This window comes from Mirounga angustirostris, unplaced genomic scaffold, assembly GCF_029215605.1.
Source record: "Mirounga angustirostris isolate CCGP_5_RB_7025 unplaced genomic scaffold, mMirAng1.0.hap1 SCAF_12, whole genome shotgun sequence".
Classification (NCBI taxonomy): Eukaryota; Metazoa; Chordata; class Mammalia; order Carnivora; family Phocidae; genus Mirounga; species Mirounga angustirostris.
In genome coordinates this window covers 40,133,705-40,152,887 of record NW_026991720.1, presented here as the reverse complement: position 1 = coordinate 40,152,887, position 19,183 = coordinate 40,133,705, and the positions used below count along the sequence as shown (strand labels likewise).

At 43.1% G+C, this 19,183-nt stretch overlaps 1 protein-coding gene across 8 annotated transcripts in view; it reads right to left on the bottom strand.

Annotated features, from left to right (window-relative positions):
• Positions 1-19,183, bottom strand: part of ELMO1 (engulfment and cell motility 1) — a 520,853-nt gene that overhangs the window by 385,667 nt on the left and 116,003 nt on the right. For all 8 annotated transcript variants that reach the window (XM_045864408.3, XM_054505224.2, XM_045864407.2 and 5 more), the window contains 2 exons: positions 12,571-12,611; positions 11,547-11,619 (listed from right to left, as the gene is read on the bottom strand). In XM_045864408.3, the coding sequence (XP_045720364.1) occupies positions 11,547-11,619; positions 12,571-12,611 (114 nt within the window). The remainder of the gene's footprint in view (positions 1-11,546; positions 11,620-12,570; positions 12,612-19,183) is intronic.

Genomic DNA, 19,183 nt, shown 5'->3' with positions numbered 1-19,183 from the left:
AGGTGGAATACACAGTTTTTGATTGTAAGGCATTTGTAAGCCCAGGGGAAAGAAAACACAAATTAGCGCACAAATAGTTAAAACATCAGTTCAAGGCAACAGTAAAGAGATGCAGGTTCTAATTAGCTAACAAATGAACCTAAGAGACAGTAACCTAAAGAAGCAATGATTCTGCTAGCAGTAGAGGAGAGAAGAAATTTACAAAAGGACTGAATTAAGAAACTAATCTCCAAAATTGGGGTTAAGATTATTTCAGGCAAGGGGCGCCTGGGTGGCTCAGTCGGTTTAGCGACTGCCTTCAGCTCAGGTCATGGTCCCAGGGTCCTGGGATCCAGCTTGAGTGGGGCTCCCTGCTCAAAGGGGAGTCTGCTTCTCCCTGTGCTCCTCCCCCGGCTAATGCTCAAGCTGGGCAGTTTCTTCCTGCTCAAACAATTTAGGGTTGGTTAAGGAGAGGAGGTAAGCTATATTGAAGTGGTGGTTATTTTAATAACATTGTTTCCAGTGTGTGATTGTTGCTGAGAGTCATCTCCTCAGAAGCAAGGAGTATGTCATTTCCTGTCTTTATCCCCAGCACCTAGTGTTGTACCTGAAATACAATGGGGGAGAGGGGCGGGAGGAGGAGCAGAATTAAATTCCAAGAGTAAGGTTTATTTGGAGAAGAGGAAGGTAGTTTGTCTAAAGCTGAGGGAACAAGAGAAAGACAGCAAATTGAAAATGTTGCCTGGGGCTAGACTGTGGCCCACACTGATGGCCAGGTGAAGGAAGGAAGGAAGTTGGACCTCATTCTCTCTCAGCAACAGTGGAAACCAACCAGAATGAGGCCTCCAGTACAGGGAGCACCCAGGCCTATGAGCCAATAAGAATTCATAATATGGGTTTTCATCACAGGCAGGAATCAGGGGAAAGATCCAGAAGCTTGCTCCCACTTCTAGTGGTAGTATTCAAATATGGCACTAGGACCACCAGCATTTTGTTTAAAATGCTCGAACCCCAGCCTTGATCTACTGAATCTAAATCTCTAGATTTGAGACGTGATCTACATTTAAGTCTGAGAGCTGCTGTTTTGGAAAATGAAAATTCCCCAGGGGGATGGGACACAGATTTACCATCTAGAGAGTATATTATACTGTAAATACACTACAACCATTGCAATGTATATCTTAATTGGGCAGATTTTATGGTGTATGAGTCAGATGTTTAAAAAATAAAGCAGAAGAGTTCAGATTCTACTTAAAAGATTTTTTTTTAATGTGTACTGAATCATATAGGTCCAAAAATGTAGGGTCAAAATGTAAACCTAATTGATTCAAAAATCATATTCCCAATAATCTTTCCAAACGTGACCCCCATCAATCATCAATTGGTGTCAATCTAGTCTACCTCCAGACTGAAAACTCTATGAAATCAGGCACTTCATTATCTTTCTCACCCCAGCACGTTTAACTGTCAAATCTGAGCAAATCACTTTCTCCCTCTTGTACTTCTATGCCCCAATCTATTATAGACTTTTTTCTACTTATTTTCTTATGAATATAAGTTAGAAAATTTTTACACTCTAAATTAGGAGTACCCAAAAGGGAAGCTAAAATTGGATATGTTAGTTGGGTAACTATATGTTAACATTTTATCTGGCTGTGCAAATCAACACATTCATCAAGAAGATATCACTGTGAAAATAAATAAAAGAGCAGCTCTATTTAACTGCAATGTGTTATTATTAACCTTAGCCAGGATATCAAGGAGGTTAATAGATAGCAAGCATTTCAACAACATTCTTATCTGGTCCCGTTTTCTCCTTGGAATCAAGAGGGCCACCCAGCATTTGATGTCAATCTCTAGATATATTTCAAAATACCCTTGCATTTCTTTCCTCTCTGTAGTAAAAGGTTTTCTGATCATTTCTAGCATAGGCTGACCACTCTTCCCTTATGGTGTATGCAGACTAATCACATGGGAGTCTGTAGTCCAATCATTTATGGTTTAACTTAAAACCCTCTGAAGGCTCCCCGGTGTTCTCAGAATAAAGTTTAAAATCCTAGGGGCACCTGGGTGGCTCAGTTGGCTAAGCGTCCAACTCTTGATCTCAGCTCAGGTTTTGGTCTCAAGGTTATGAGTTCAAGCCTTGTGTTGGGCTCCACGCTGGGCGTGGAGCCTAATTTAAAAAAAAAAAAAAAGTGTAAAATCCTTATTATGGCCTGACAAGGCTTTTAGAATTGAGGCTTATGCAAAAACTCTCTCGACACATCTTGCCCATTTTAAGGGCCTCCCCCTCCACCTTTGTCCTAGATCTCTGCTTAAATGTCACCTGCTCCAGGCTAAATTAGGTCTGGATGCTTTCCTCCGTCCTTTGTGACACAATTGTAACTGGTTAATTTGGTGTAAATACTTATTTGTCTCTCTCTCCTTCTGGATTTTGAGAATCATGAAGGTTGGAACTATCTTGAGCTTAGCACAGTGCCTTGCACATAGGGGAAGTCAATACAAGTTTGTTCTACCGAATATATGCATACACAGTGGTTATTGTTGTTGTTCTCCTCCTGGCATGGCTGTTTCTGTTTGACAGACCTGGATTATGAGCTGGCAGATCCAGTACAAGTAGCCTGTCTAGTAGAGTCCAGTGCTTTCCAAAAGCTGGTGACAGGCATTCCAGCAGACATTAGGGCAGGGAGCATCCATAACAGAAGTCAGGTTCAATCACAAGTCAAAAAAGAAAGAACTCAGCAGTGGGGCGCATGTGAACGTGCAGTCCTTAACAAGTCCACAGCAGGCAGCAGGTTGTGAGGGGAAGACAAGGGAGAGAGCAAAGGGGCAGCACGAGAGAAATGCTTAGAGTCAGGAGCCCGAGGAGAGCTGAAGGCACAGGGCAAGGTGAAAAGCAGGAACATTTCTCTTTGCATTCCTGCCTGCTGAGAGCCAGGCTTGGGGCACTGGCCCAGGTCTGCAGGTGGTGGCCCGTGCTGGTCACACCTGGCTGAGGGGTAGGCTTGCCGAAGCAGAGACAGTGGCTGCCATTGAATGAATCCAGAATCTTGTACCACAGGCAGCAGAAAAGGCAATGTCATGTGGCTGGGTCAGGAAATTCACAACATCCCTGGGCTCTGGTTTGCTCAAATTAAGATGCCGATCCCAATGAAAGTTCTTTGATTGAGAGTAACAAAGACCTACTTGAGGTGGTTTAAGGAAAGGGGTGGGACTGAAAAGCCCCAGCAGGTCCTCTCACAAGGGTGCAAAGACAGGAAACAGCAGAAAGGGAAATCAGGATAGGGAGCTTCTCCCTCTCCACCTCCTCTGACTCCCTCAGGGCCCTTCATCCCCACTTACTCTCAATCCTTCCTGCAGGCTGGTTTTACTCCTTGCCCTTACAGCTCAGTCCACCAAACCCTGTAGTTAGCTTGCAGGAAGATTTATCTGCCATCAAATGTGATTCTGTAGGACTTTCCCGTTTGAGCAAACACCATCACCCAACTTACCTCTCCATTTCAGATGCCTAGAAGAGATTGCATGGGGGCCCGGCTAGGCTAAGGTGTCAGCTCCTGGTGCCATTAGCTGTGGAGCAACAGGAGAAGGAAACATGGCACCAGGCCACAGAGCTGCTCGTCCCAGGAACCAGGACAGGACAGCTCCCCAGGGAAAGACATACCTCAGTTCGCTCTGCATTTTGTTTGGGGGGGGGGGGGGTCTGTGTATTTGTGTCACTTTCTTCAGGGAACAGCACACTCCAAACATGAGGCTTCCTTGAACTAGTAAACTTAAATACAGCCTTGTATTTATTCTCCCTAGTTAGCCCTTCCTTGTAATGATTTTTCAGTGACTTTCAAACATTTTTGACCCCAAACCAAGGGAAAAACTAAGACTATCCCCGTATTGCCTATTAATGTATGAGAAGCAAATATTTCACAAAACAACACCTATAATAGACTATTATTTTTGTATTCTTTTACAGTCCATTCTTAAAGCTCTTCTGACAGACTAAAATGATTTCATTCCCACTAATGAGTGATGATCTACAGTTTGAAAACTGCTATTAATTCTATTGTCCTGTAATTTTATTACTTAAAAAGTTCTACACTTTCACATTATACTTAAAATAGAAGAAAATCTCCCAATCTTTTCTCAGAAATACCTCCAACCCCACAAAGTTTTAGCCACTTTGAAAAGATGAACCAAGTTGGCGTGAGAGGTCTAGTGCTTAAGGACACCAACACGAAACAGGAAGATGTGGTTAACACAAATACCCTTACTCTCTCTTTTATGGGATAGCCTATGTCCATCACACAGAAAGGGGCATGTCTGAAATAAAATTTACCCAAGGCATATGTGCAAGTTTGAACTGTTTTCATTACAGCGTTCTTGAGCCAGGCACACGACAGCCCTGCTCTCATTCTGTGTAGTGACCAACAGAGACGTGTACCCCTAGGTTAGCTGAGCCCATTCAGAGGTGCCATCCACCATCTGTGTACAAAGCTGACCCCCCCACACAGAGATGGAACCAGTTCCCTGGGGCTCACTCCTTGTCCCAAATGGAAAAGAAGCCTTACTGATGATGTGTGCACCTTTGTGGAATTTCTCAGGCAAAATACTTGGCTCAGCAGTGGTGATCAAATTGGGTTACTGGGGCAAAGGTGTATATAGAATCAAAGGCTTTCTGGAGGACCAAGAGCTGGTAGAATGAGGACGTTGAGCAGAGGAAACCGGGGAGGTAAAAGAGGACGGAAAGACCTATTTTCATCTCCGGTTCCAAGAGCTGACGTACCTCCCATTCGTGGTATGGCATGATGAGAACTGTCGGAATGCCTGCCTGTCTCACAGAACAGCCTAAGAGCGTGGGACACTGGCTCTGGAATCGGTCTTCCTGGGCCCAATCCCAGCTCACTTACTCACACCCCAGAGCCTCAGTTGTGCCCCCTGTAAAATGGAACGTGTCATAATAAAACCTGGTTCATAGGCTTTTATTTTTTTTTTTTTTGAAGATTCAATAAGACCAACAGTCTATGTGAAGCACTTGGCGGGGAGAGCTTGCCACATAGCAAGCATCCAACAAATGTTCATGGCAGGTGCAACCCCCAACCAAATAACTCCTAAACTGGCCTGCCACGGTGCTAAAACTCACAAAGGAAGGGAGTTCAGTCTTTGAAGGAATATATTTCCCAAATTCAGGTTAGACGTAGTTAACCTGCTCCAGGACCCTTTTGCTTCCCTCTTCCCTTCTATAATTACTTGGTTATTTCCTCTCCTTCCTCAAAACCTGTGCCCAGGGCGCCTGGGTGGCTCAGTTGGTTAAGCGACTGCCTTCGGCTCGGGTCATGATCCTGGAGTTCCGGGATCGAGTCCCACGTCAGGCTCCCTGCTCGGCGGGGAGTCTGCTTCTCCCTCTGATCCTCCTCCCTCCCGTGCTCTCTCTCATTCTCTCTCTCGCAAAAACAAAAACAAAAACAAAAACAAAAACCCGTGCCCATTCCAAGACTATCTCCTCCACTAGACCTTGAGGTCACGAATGCAGAGAATGGAACATATTCTTCTCACTAAGCTCTTTGTGGAGGCCAGGACTCAATGTGTGATAACTGAAATGAATTCCACATGATAATCTAGTGGTCTCCTGACTGGGTGGGACATACAAATCCCAGGGACACAATCCCTATCTGCCCAGGTTCTGGGAGGCTCAAGGCCTCTGAGAACCGAGAGCATCTGGGAAGTGAGAATGGAATAAAAAAGGGTGTCCCTCAAATGACCTCCTTTCCTTCCCAAAGGTTGCTGGGGCCAGCTTTGCTGAGAGAGTCCGAATGAGGCATAGTCATCTCTCTTACTACACAGTAAGAATTCATCTAAATAAGATCTTGCCAAGGTATATCAGGATACTTTATACATTCTGCAACAGGTGGTAATAGGGATTAACTGTAGAGTATACAGTCTACTAATATTGGCCTTCACCATGCCCCATGCTATCTGCATGCTTAGGGTTAAGGATGACCAGGCAACTTTCCTAAAAAGAACAGTATTAGTGCAATAATACTACCTTAGACAATTATACACTCCATACCAAAGGCAAATGAAAATGTACGGTTGACCAGTGACAGCATGGGAGTCAGGGACACTGACCCCAAACTCAATCAAAAATTCACATATTATTTTTGACTCCCCCAAAACTGAGCTATTAATAGCCTACTGTTGACTGGAAGTCTTACCAATACCATAAACAGCCAATGAACACATATTTTGTATGTTATATGTATTATACACTGTGTTCTTACAATGAAGCTGGAGAAAAGAATATGTTATTAAGAAAATGATAAGGAAGAGATAATACATTTATAGTAACTGTACTGTATTTATATTAAAAAAAAAAAATCTATGTATAAGTGGACCCGTGTAGGCCAAACCCCTGTTGTTCAAGTGTCAACTGTACTTTGCTAATCCCTCGTGATTGGAAGACTACCTGTTACAACTTCCTCCAAGTTATCCTCTTAGGGAATAAAGAAGCCACAGACTGAAGCTGTGATCACACACAGGCTGTAGCTTCCCGTATTTATTTTCTTGAGCTGGTTACCATCAAGATCACCGGCCTGGGGTCAGTAGAGGAAAGGCATCATAAACAAATCAGGGCCCAGGCAGTGGGGACCGAGGGTTTCCAGGAGGTGACCTAGAAAGCTTTGCAGAAAGACCCACCTGGGTCCAAGCCTCAGCTTGACCACTGCCCACGTGCGTGACCTCAACAACCTATTGCTTGGTCTCACCTCCCTCACTGTAAAATGGACACAATAACACATGCATCACCAGACGGAAAGGAGATAATGAGCTGAAATGTTTAGCCTTGCTCTATATAAAACTCTTTTGGGGAAGACAAATTCCACTGGAATACTTAAACATACAATTCACAGAAATAAACAAGTGGGATACATCAAACTAAAGAGCCTTCTTCATAGTAAAGGAAACCATCAACAAAATGAAAAGGCAACTCATGGAATGGGAGAAAACAATTGCAAATCTGATAAGGGGTTAATGTTCAAAATACACAAAGAACTCACACAACTCAATGGCAAAAAACCCAAACAATCCTCTTAAAAAAATGGGCAGAGAAACTGAATGGACATTTTTCCAAAGACATACGGATGGCCAGCAAGTACATGAAAAGGTGCTCAACATCACTCATTTTCAGGAAAATGCAAATCAAAACTAAAATGATTCACACCTGTTAGAATGGCCATCATCAAATACATAAATAAGTGTTGGCCAGGATGTGGAGAAAAGGGAACCTTCATACACTGTTGGTGGGAATGTAAATTGGTGCAGCCAATAGGGAAAACAGTATGGAGGTTCCTCAAAATTGCAAAAATAAAACTACCATATGAACCAGCAGCCCCACTTTTGAATATTTACCCAAAGGAAATGAAAATAGGCTATCGAAGAGACACATGCACTCCATGTTCACTGCAGCATTATTTACAACAGCCATGGTATAGAAACACCTTAGTGTCTGTCGACAGATGAACAGGTAAAAAATATGCGGTGTATGTGTACAATGGAGTATTATTCAACCATGAGAAAGAAGGAAATCTTGCCATTAGCAACAACACAGATGGACCTTGAAGGCATTATGCTAAGTGAGGTGAGTGGGACAGAGAAAGACAAATACTACATGGTATCACTTAAGTCAAACTCATAGAAACAGGGAGTAGAAGAGTGGTTGGGGCACCTGGGTGGCTCAGTCGGTTGAGCGTCTGACTCTTGGTTTCGGCTCAGGTCATGATCTCATGGGTCGTGACATGGAGCCCCGTGTCAGGCTCCATGCTCAGCGGGGAGTCTGCTTGGAGATCCTCGCCCTCTGCCCCCCTTCCCCCCACTCACGCTCTCTCTCTTTCTCTCTAAAATAAATAAATAAATCCTGGGAAAAAAGAAAAGTGGTTGCCAGGAGCTGGAGTGGAGGGGGACGCGGATAGGGACAGGCTGGTAAAAGAACACAAACTTTCAGCTTAGAAGATGAACAAGGTCTGGAGATCTAATGTAAAATATGATAACTATAGTTGATAATGCTATATTATGTAACTAAAATTTGCTGAAAGCTTTGCAGAAAGTAGAACTTAAATGTTCCCACCAAATAAATAAATAAATAGGTGAGGTAATAGATGTGTTAATTATTATGGGGGGCACTCTTTCATAGTGTATATTTATGGTCAAATCACCACGATGTACACTTAAATATCTTACAATCTTATTTGTCAATTATACCTCAATAAACTGAAAAACGATACACAATTCACTTTTTATTTTTTATTTTCCCTCTCTCTTTCTCTCTGGGACATCACCCTGAAATATAAAAGTTTCTGGGGCAGAATTTGAACTTGTGAGTAGCTGACTTAACTTTCTGTAAGGGATTTGCATGCAATGCTTTTGCTGAGAGCTGCCCAACAACATGACAATCTCTCCCACTGCACTGAAAAACCAAAATTAATGACCCAATAAGCAAATGAAGACTATTTTGGAAAATATGCTGGATAACATGAGAAAAGTAGGGGAGGTGCCTTCCCAAGTCTCTTAGAAGAGAGTCCCAAGCACCCATCCATCAGTCACAAAATGTGTTAGCATGTCGAGCCTGGAGAATTTTTCTTCTTCTTTAAAATCACAGGTGATATTTTATCTCTGGTGGAGGGAGGGAGACCACCTCATAGGCAAGGGAAAATCAGCAACTAAGCAGAACATGCATAAGTTTCAAAAATTAGTCACCGGTTACCATGGTGATGCAAATATTACCTAACAACTCACTGGGCTGTAAGTTACCAAGATGATACTAAATACATTACTTCAAAATCGAAAATGGGCTCTATTTATAGGAGCACTTGCAAGGAACTAGGTGGACCTAACAGCAGACTGGAGGCAGCCCAGTTTGCTCCCAGGATCCGAGGTCCCTCTCCTGCCCCGTGCATATCAAGTCGAGTTCTGTGTCACATGCACACACAGCTGTGCCCAGGAACAGCTGCGGAGGGAAGAGTGATGACATTTTATTTACAAACAAAGGGCAATGAGTGGGAAGATGAGTCTTCTCACTCCCTAAACTCTTAATAGAAGAATAATCTCTGCTACCGCCCACTGAAGATGGCCAGACTGGGTGACAGACTTAGGTGGCGGTCCCTTTCAAACTCAACGTTAACAGTTTCCTCAGGCAACGCAAGATTTTCTAAAAAAATGACTGAGATGCCTGATAAAATAACAATCTTCCCACTGTTCTGCAGAGTTTTAATTTTATGAGTATACATTAATCTTAATTAGAACAGAAGCATAAATATTATTTGGATTTTTAAATTAGCCTAAGAACTGGCGGCACACAAACACACTCCTAAGTCAAACTTAGAGCATAACTTGTGTTCACGATGCACACTCTCTGGTACACAGCGTACCAGTACCAAAAAGCAGCCCCAGACCTGTATTTCTCCAAGTGGTCCCGGGGTTTCCACATTAGAATTCCAGGGAGGCTCTAAAACAATGCAAAGTCCTAGGCCATTCCCAAGGCCAGCTCCATCGGAGTCTCTGGGGGTGGGATCTGAAAACGTACATTTCTGAAAGCTTCTCCCCTCAGTCTTGTTGTAGTAATCTCCAATAAACTGAGGTCCCCTGATAATGAAGACAGAAGACAGGACAACCCCCGGGGACACAAGCCAATACAGGTGAATCAAAGGCAGGGATACTTGTGATTCCATGACTTTTGGCTGTGGTTTTACCACAACCCAGGGGAAAAATCCAGCACAATATACATGTATTGTGTATATGTGTGTACAATACAAGGATTTACAAACACACAGGTGATGTGCTGTGACCTATCCTATTATATTCTCATTTTTAATGCTATTGCAGCCAACAAAATTGATATCACCACCCACTAATTGGTGATATTTGAAAAACCCTATATAACTTCTATTCTATCCAAGCTTTTCCGATATATCCCCAAAAGTTGCAATATTTGAGTTATCTCTAAAAGGCGAACCAAGTTGAAACAAGGCAGAATTCTGCTGAAAGATAGCCACAGCAATACATTTAACTGCGAACATTTAACTTATTTATTTATATCCTCTTTATGTCACAAAGAACAGCATGCAGAGCATATAAATGCAGTATAGAATAAATGGAAAATATTGAGAAAATGAAGCTAAGGGAAAATAAAGACAGGAAACTAAGTGTTTGTGGAATGAATCAAAGAACAAGCAAAATTAAATACAACACAGGCCAGGAAATCTAGTCTACTTGTTTACTCTCAACTTTCTGTCAGTTAGTATGAAGAGGAAAACCTGATCAGTTATGAAAATTCCAGGGTCCATCTGGGAAGAACAAAGCCATTTCCAAGAAGCGTTTCCAGGCCTCTGACTATACTCCCTCTGGGCTGGACTGAGTAACACCCCTTCACACTCACACACACACTCACACACACACACACACACACACTCTAGGGAGAGCAAGCCCTCACAGAGCAACAGAACCCTTGTTACTGCCTCACCTGGCACCACCACTTGATTCACGGGTAAACTCACAGTCACTCTAGGGACTGCTTCTTCGGAGGAACAAAGCCTGGAGCCTGAGGTCACCCAGTGCCCCCTCCTCCAGGAGCACTTTGTATTCACTTCTGTCCCAGTGCTGACCACCTTGTTGTAATGAAAACTGTTCACAGGGCTGACCCTTCCCTCCCCACCAAGCCCACAAGGTTATGAATAACATATGTCCTTCCACAAGGACAATATTGGCTCTATGTATTTCAGTGAATTCTCCATAAAACTGAGCTAAATGCTAAGCTCTTCTAGAAATTCCCAAAAGGCAAAGTGACAGAAGCACCAAGTCTGGACTTCTTTTTTTAATTCTATCATTTACTAACCCTGAGATATTGGCCAAGCCATCGGACTTCTATGATTCAGTTTCTTATCTGTTAACCAAAGCCAGTAATTTGTATAACACGGGTTAGTCTTGAGGAAGAAATCCACAAATGGACCTGGCCCATATTAGCTTTCCCTTCTCCTATCAATATCTCCCTAAGATATTGCTTTTACTTGCTGTGCAGTCTTCACCACTCCCTTCCTCCCTCCAAGCTTCCTAAAGAATAAAAAAATAAAAAAATAAATCACCCAAGAAGAAAGCAAGTACCCAGGAGCCACAGAACACTCCGTGTCTACACAATGCCACCTTTGGAAGGTTCTTGTCACTGTTTCAACTACTTTAAACAGGACTTAGAGATTGTTCTTCAAAAAAAAAGAAGTCTGAGAAAGAAGTCATTAAACATCAAATGAATGCTTTAATCAAGGAATAAGAAAGAAAAATAATTCGTAAATTCACTGTCAGGAGGCAAGGGCAGTTGCTAAAACGGGATGCAGAAACATGTCTGGTCTTCACTCTGCAATGGGCTGAATATTGCCTTAATACTAAGGTAGCGGTTGTTTGCGAGGTATACTCCATTTTCATGGACCATAGAGACTTAAAATTTAGACCACCGTGTCTCGTCTAGTCCTGAACAGAGGAAATATCAGTCATGTTTTCATTTTTTCAGATACGAGTGTCCCAGATGGTTGACCTACCTTTTCGGTGATATAGAAGTTTGAGCTATCAGCATGCTGCAGTGCAAAGTACTCATGGTTGGCAAGGGACCACCTTAAAAACACAAGCAAAACTGATCAGAAAAACAAACGATGGTCATTTTCATTTCTACAGCGTGACACAGTTAGATGAATGAAGCACCCTGCACTTGGAAGGGGGCCCACACCCAACATACCCCACAATGCAGCTCCTAAAACAAAAGGACACTAGCCTGACCAACCATTTCCTATGTGGATTATCTTGGTCTTCTTGGTCTTATTCCACGTCTAGTGCCTGGAATATTTCATCTTCATGGCTTTGAGCAGGGGTATTTAAATACGAAGTTATATTCCTCCCCATTTTGAAGGAGTGGAGCAGAAAGTAGGAAACAAAAGAAATGGATGCAATTTAAATTTTTGATAATTGTTTCATTCACATTGCCTCTGTGTTCTACAATCCCCCAATCAGTGTGCTTGCTGCAGATGGAAACATTCCCATTAAGTACCCCAGGTCTTAAATAAATTCCAAGTAAGACTCGCTTCATAACCTCATGCAACTTCTCTAAGTGCTTCTCCTTTGGATTGTTAGGACAGCCAAGGACAAGGAGGGAAGCTCTAACACTGGGAAGTTCCTGCAGCTGCCAAATTACACACAGGCTTGTCTTTTAAATTCTTTTATCTTCTATGGGAACCTAAATGGTCCTTCCAATTTATATCAGATGGAGTGTGTATTTAACCTCAGGAACTTCAGACTGCTCCCTGCTGAGTAGGGTGAATGAGCCACAAGTTTTCAAAATAAATAAAAATGATCCCAGTGTGCATAAGCCAGCCATTTCACACTTTCTGCTCTTTGAGGAATAACAGTAATTTTTTGGTATTAGAGGGCATGTAAATCTTACACAGTAATTCGTGATGGGCAGGTCAAGGAGTGGCTGAGGAATAAAATTTTATAACTGCTCAGGAATATTTTATTAGCTTCTCAATTTGTGGACTGAAGCAACTCAGATGAATCCTAAGTCATACTTACCCATCACAGACTTCCTTTATTATTGCAGACAGCGGTTTTTTCTGCAAAATAGCAAAAAAGGGAAACACTGTTAGTTTCATTTCATCATTTTAAATAAAAAGAAGAAGAAAAAGAAGCCTAATAAAAAGATATCTACGTAAGGAGAATTTACATTTGCTATTCTTGGTTGTTGTCAATAAGTGGGTTATTTGTCCCCAAACATAATCTACTGCCATCCCCACCAAATATATTAATGATTTATTGCCCTTGTGGTCCTCTTTTTGATTCTTAATGTTATTAGTTGAACAAAATGTGCATCACATTTAACTTAGCTGCGTTAAAATCGAGATGGAAACATAGGGGCAATGAAAGCCCCAAGGTCAAATGATAACCGGAATTCCTCGGGATTAGTACAGCGGCCAGCAACCAGCAGTTTGGCTTTATGCAAACAAGCTTGGATTCATGGTATTTTTACGAGACCGTGTGGCAAAGGTAATATGAGGCATTGCGAAATTGTTCCTGCAAAGTGCACAGAATTCTCCTCCTCACCAATGCCAATCAGACAGCAGCTTGAGCTGGACACACTTGAGTAATGAGACCGTGACACCATGCGCCACGATGTCAACTGGCCGGCTGACTACAGCTGTGCTCTGGGCCGAAGAGCCACAGCTGTGCTCCGCCTGCCTCCCGAGAGAAGGAATGCAGCAGAGGGACACACACACAGCTCAGCCAGGCATGTTGAAAGTTCTCTACCTTGGACGCAAACAGACGCGGTCTGTCCCCAGGGGTGGGTGGCAGTGTGTCAACCAAAGAACCAATCACAGACGAGAAACAAAGGGGGAAGAAAAATCAAAGAAATACAACACATGATCTTGGATTTTCAGATACAAACATACAAAAAGCTGTCTACATGTACACATGTTCTGCTTCTGTCCCTCTGAAGGGCAATGTGGTATGGGGAGGGGAATTCTGAATTAAGCAGAACCGCTTCAAATCCTACCTCTGTTCACCTGTCTGCCGTATAACCTACAATTCCCTGAAATTTGCTGAACCTCAACCAATTTATCTGTAAAATAGGCATAGGACCTATCCACTCCTCAGGGCTGCTATAAGAATTAAATTAAATGAGAATTAATACAAAGAGCAAAAAATTTCAAAAAAAAAAGGGTTAGGGTTCTGGCTTCTCACCCTCTTGTATCACAGAATAGATTCCATTTTCTCCTTATATCCTTGCCTTTGGACACGATGCTACTACCCTGTTGGTGAATTCTGAACACTGTTCACAGTCCTTTCTAAGGGCCACCAGCCCCAGCTAAAAGCTGGGTCCACAGTATTCCCCCAATGAACTCCCACCCACCAGAGGTCTGGCCTCTATGAGTGAGTCCACCCCATGTGTTCAAAAGAACGCCTGACTAAACTAAAAACCCAGTGGGAAGAAGGGACACCTAGAATCACTGAGGAGTGGAAAGGTGCTGGGGGTATCCCGACATCCTGAGCTGGTCTCCTTTAGAATAAGATGAGAAATGGTGATTGGGTTTTACAATGAACCTACATGTTACACAAGCCAAGGGCTTCGCAAGAACTTCTCCACTGTTTATGGCTTCAGCGGTGAGTTAAGGGGCAAAGGTGTTCTCACAACCAAATGACAAAGGAATTTTAGGAACAAAATTCTGCCTAGAAGAAGACTCTGCACTTCCAACTGCCAGAGCCTTCTCCGGGCTAATCGTATTTCACGAAGACTTGCCAGTCCTAGCCCCCTCCTCTTATGTTTTGCCCCTTCAAAACTGAAATCTAAATCACAGGGCTGGATGTCAGCCTTCAGTTATCACTGCAATAACAGATCAGACCAAGAAAGCATTGCCGCTGATGTAGGAGAAGCCACCTAAAACAACAGCTCCCAGAATTAGACTCCCTCATTGAGGTAGAGTTTTCATTCAGGTCTGATTCATAGATTTGGAACCAAATCTGAAAAGACAGCCGTCTATGGGGTACTTTCATATTTAGAATATTCTTCAGTTGGGGGGCGCCTGGGTGGTTCAGTCGTTAAGCGTCTGCCTTCGGCTCAGGTCGTGATCCTAGGGTCCTGGGATCAAGCCCCGCATCGGGCTCCCTGCTCAGTGGGGAGCCTGCTTCTCCCTCTCCCACTCCCCCTGCTTGTGTTCCCTCTCTCTCTGTGTCTCTCTCTGTCAAATAAATAAAATAAAATCTTAAAAAAAAAAAAATTCTTCAGCTGTATATATGAAAGGAGTACAGACCACGGGGGAATTCAAGAGATTTAATGAAGATTACAGAAAAGCTCTAAACTACCGATGTAAAAAGGAATCACATTTAACTGAACATAATGTACCCATCATGCAGCCTTCACCACTTAAAATGAATGTTATGTGAGGATGGGGGCTGGCTCCACGACCCGCGTCCCACACTGCCCCCTCCACTCTTCTTGCTATGCCAACGAAGCATTAGCCCTCACCACCCAAAGCTAGTTCCAACGGCCTTTCAGTCCTCGGCTCCCCCATTGCGCCCACCTTATTTAACACTATTACTACTACCTTCTTTTTGAGACCCTCTTTCCAGAGCTCCTATGGTATTTCCTTCAGTTTCTACCGTTTTAACCTATCAACCTTCAATAAAATCCAAGAGAGCCTTCATTGTTTCTCTTTTGCCTCTAACTAACTCCAAATTTCTGTTCTTGTCTCTTCCGCTTTTACCTAATCGGTCAGTTCCTCATTCACTTCAACTGCCCTGAGTGTATATATAGTTCTGGCCCCAAGTACTCGCTTGCAAATATCTGATAGCTTGCTAGATATAGCATTTAACTCTCCTGCAGGCACCTTATTGAAGATACAAACAAAAACCATCATTCTCACCCATCAATCTGCCCCAACAACAGCCTGGTCCCAAAGGTCCCCCACCCCCACCATGACGTCTTGCTCTCGAGGCACCACTCCTGCTCGGGAGCATCATTAGCCTTCATTCCTTCACTCTCCAGGTCAGCTTGGTTACAAGCCCCTGTAGCATTTTCACATCATGACTTCTCACCTCCTAACTACTCTTCTAAAATACGGACATTCCTCATCCCAACTCCTGTTATCAGACAAACCTTCCCCCAATCCCGTCACCTCTAACTCTGCCTCCTGAGTCCCAGTGCCATTCCGGAGTGCTAACCACTTCTCACAAATTTTCAGTCAAATGCTTCACCAGCACATCAAAGTCTCATTGTCTCATTCCTATCTTCCATGACTTCCGACACTCGACTAGCCTACTTTGGGCGGGTTTTTTTTCACATACATTTCTACAGAATTTTTCTTTGCCTTCCCCTTTTCTTTACCCTGTTTTGTGATACACAACTTTACACTGAGTCTCATTGTTATTTCCTCCACCACCTCTCTCCCCCTTATCCTTTCCAGACCTTACTATCACCTTTATTAAGAGTTCTCAGGACCCCAATCACCAGATCCTCACAAATAAGTCTCCACATCCCCGGTTTTTTTCTCTCTAACCCCTACAAGGACCATAATCAGACAAAATCAGACTTTCCCTATAAACTTTGCTCAGGTCACTCTTCACTCCAATTTCCTCTACAGAACCCCAGTGACCATCACCTACACAGTATAAATCCTTTAATTAACTTGTCATCCGAGGCCTTCCACGATCTGGGCTCAAGCAGTCAAACTTTCTACTAATGCTGTACGTGTTGCCCATGCTTCTGGATTCTGATTCACCAAAAAAAAAAATCCCACTTCCATACTTTCACCTTACACCATTTGTTGAAATGCCCTTCTCCTTTCTGTTTCAGCTCTAACAATGAACTCTTACTACCACTAATATCCATGTCAAAGCCACCTCCTTCAAGCAGATGTCCATGATCTCCCCAAACACACAGAGATCACTCTCTATGTACTTAACACATTATATAAATCACTCCTAAAAACTTTGTGTCTGCTTATCTTCTTGTCCCTTGAGAACAAGACGTCTTAATTCATCTATGTTAATATCCAGCCTTCAGTACTAGCTACCACAGTATAAAGGGGCTAATAGAATCTAAAAGGAGACTCAGTACATTTCTATTCAACGGAAAATCCACACATTCATTTTCTGTTAAAAAAAAAAAAAAAAACAAGAAAGTGTTGAATATAAAGCAAACCATTCTGAAGACTAGCCTGGATTTATTAGCACACATCCCCCTTCCTACCATGTAAACTACCCTGGGTGGCTCTAAGCAGCTGCTGATTGTAAGTGGTGAGGCACGTGAAGGCTGTCACTACTCCCCACACAGACAATTCTAGAAGGAGTTATGTGATTCATGCCTCGGAAGAGCACTGAGCAAGCTAGCTGATGACGAGTGTAACTCAACCGGTGATAAAACAGATACCAGTCAAATGACTGTCACCATCCCTTAACAAGGTCACGCAGGTGAGCAGCATGACCATAAACAGGACTGAACAAGATACCTCAAGCCGAACATGCTAGTCTGGCGTCACCGCTTTTCTCACTTCCTATATACAGCCCTCAGTCTGACACGAGCTCTTTGCCTGACTTAAATTCCAAGCCAAACACCGGCTCTGCCCATGTTTTAGTTAACATTTGCTCAGGCGACAGGAGAGGTTTCTGCCTATCTGCCCAGATGGCGAAGACTTGAGAGTGGGGTGACATTTTTGATAGCTTTCAGTAGACCTGATGAACAATTCATCTTTCACCTCATTGAGAGAAAAGGCTCGGGAGAAAAGAAAATGTGGTCTAAAAGGCTAAAAACTGATTCTTCTCTCCGTGATTTCAAAAAGCCTAAAGGAACTAGAAATAAAATTCTACACTCTGAATATACCTGGTTTTAGAATATTGAGACAAAATTATTTTAACTACCTGAGTATGTTTTCATAACTTAAAAAAAATCATAACTGGGGCACCCGGCTGACTCTGTCGGTAGAACGTGTGACTCTTAATCTCAGGGTCATGAGTTTGAGCCCCACGTTGGGTGTGGAGCCTACTTAAAATTAAAAAAAAAAAAAAAAGTAACTAAATTCCTTAAGCTTTTTGTTTTGAAGGTCAAAACTATCTTCTTGGACTCAGCAGTGAGCTGAGATGGGAAACACAGGAATGTTTTTAAAGATAACCTGGAGGGTCAGACAGTTATCAGATTTCAACATGCCCGGGATCAGGGATGGCCTCAGACCTCCACGCTCTTTTCCTCCTTCCCCTTTGCAATGGTGAGGTCATCTTGCAGCATTCGAAAGTCTTCCTTCACTTTATGTTATTCTGTGAAAATCTTAATGTTGGCAGAAATATTTTTATTTGTCAAACAAAGTATGCATTTCCATATGAATCTGATTGGCAAAGTACGATGTGCCAACGGTTATATTCAAGGAGTAGCTTTTTTTGTTTAAGATTTATTCCTCCCTTTTCATTTTAACTCTTATTCTCCAAAAGAATTCCGTTATTTAACTTAATTTGCCCAAGACAGTAAGTCCAGAAAGCAAATTTCCCATACAAAAAGGTTTGTTTATCTACTTTTCATAAAATCAGCTACATTTTTGAGAACGGCCAAATTCCCTAGCAATTCATTTTTTTTTTTTAAGATTTTATTTATTTATTTGACAGAGAGAGACACAGCTAGAGAGGGAACACAAGCAGGGGGAGTGAGAGAGGGAGAAGCAGGCTCTCGCCGAGCAGGGAGCCCAATGCAGGGCTCGATCCCAGCACCCTGGGATCCTGACCTGAGCCAAAGGCAGACGCTTAACGACTGAGCCACCCAGGCGTCTCCTAGCAATTCATTAATCTATGTCTCTGGAACACTCTCTTCTCTCTGGTCCTTAAAGTGGGTGTTGGTCCTTTGCTTTCCTTTTTATTATCTCTCCCTTGCCTTTAATGAAATGCCAGTATCATAAATTCCGGAATCCATGCCTCTCACTCTGACCCCGCTTCTAAGGTCTACTCCAGCATTTCCAATAACCCTCGTGTGGATCCACGTGGATCCCGTCATCCCTTCAGGCTTAACACTTCATCTTCTTCCTTACTAAACCAGATCTTCCTCTTGGCTCCCTTTTATCTCTTAAAAAAGTTATTCTCCCACCCAAACCACATGGTTCAAGACATCAGAGAACCCTGGGAAGAAACATCCTTGGGAATCCCTGCTTATTTATTTCAGAGAGGGCGGAGTCCAGCCTGCCTTGAGACAGCACCATGGTTCTGCGCATCCACGTCCCCTCCCTGACATGCCTCTGATGAGCACAGGTCCTGTTTAACCACCTGTTCCTATCCTTTGGCCGAGGCACCTGGCCTGGAGACTTACGCAGCCCAAATGCTCACCTCGGGGTTCTGACGTCCGTTGGTGCCCACACTGCCGTCTTGACGCCGGCCCAGGGAGGCTGGCAGCACCCCCAGCCGATGTGACCCACGTGACCACATGCCTGTGAGCCCCTGTAGATTGGGGGCTGCAATTCTTGCCTCTACATTCACTTCTCAGGCACACACTTGTCCTAAAATGGACATCCCCCAGCAAAGAAAGCCTGGCTTTACTGAAAGCGCATTCACTTCAAATGTTTTTAATGACCCAAGGAGGGGGGGGAATGCTTTTGTGATGACATTAAGTTAAGAGACACCAGAAAAGCATTTAAAATGCTGAAGTTTTATCTACTCC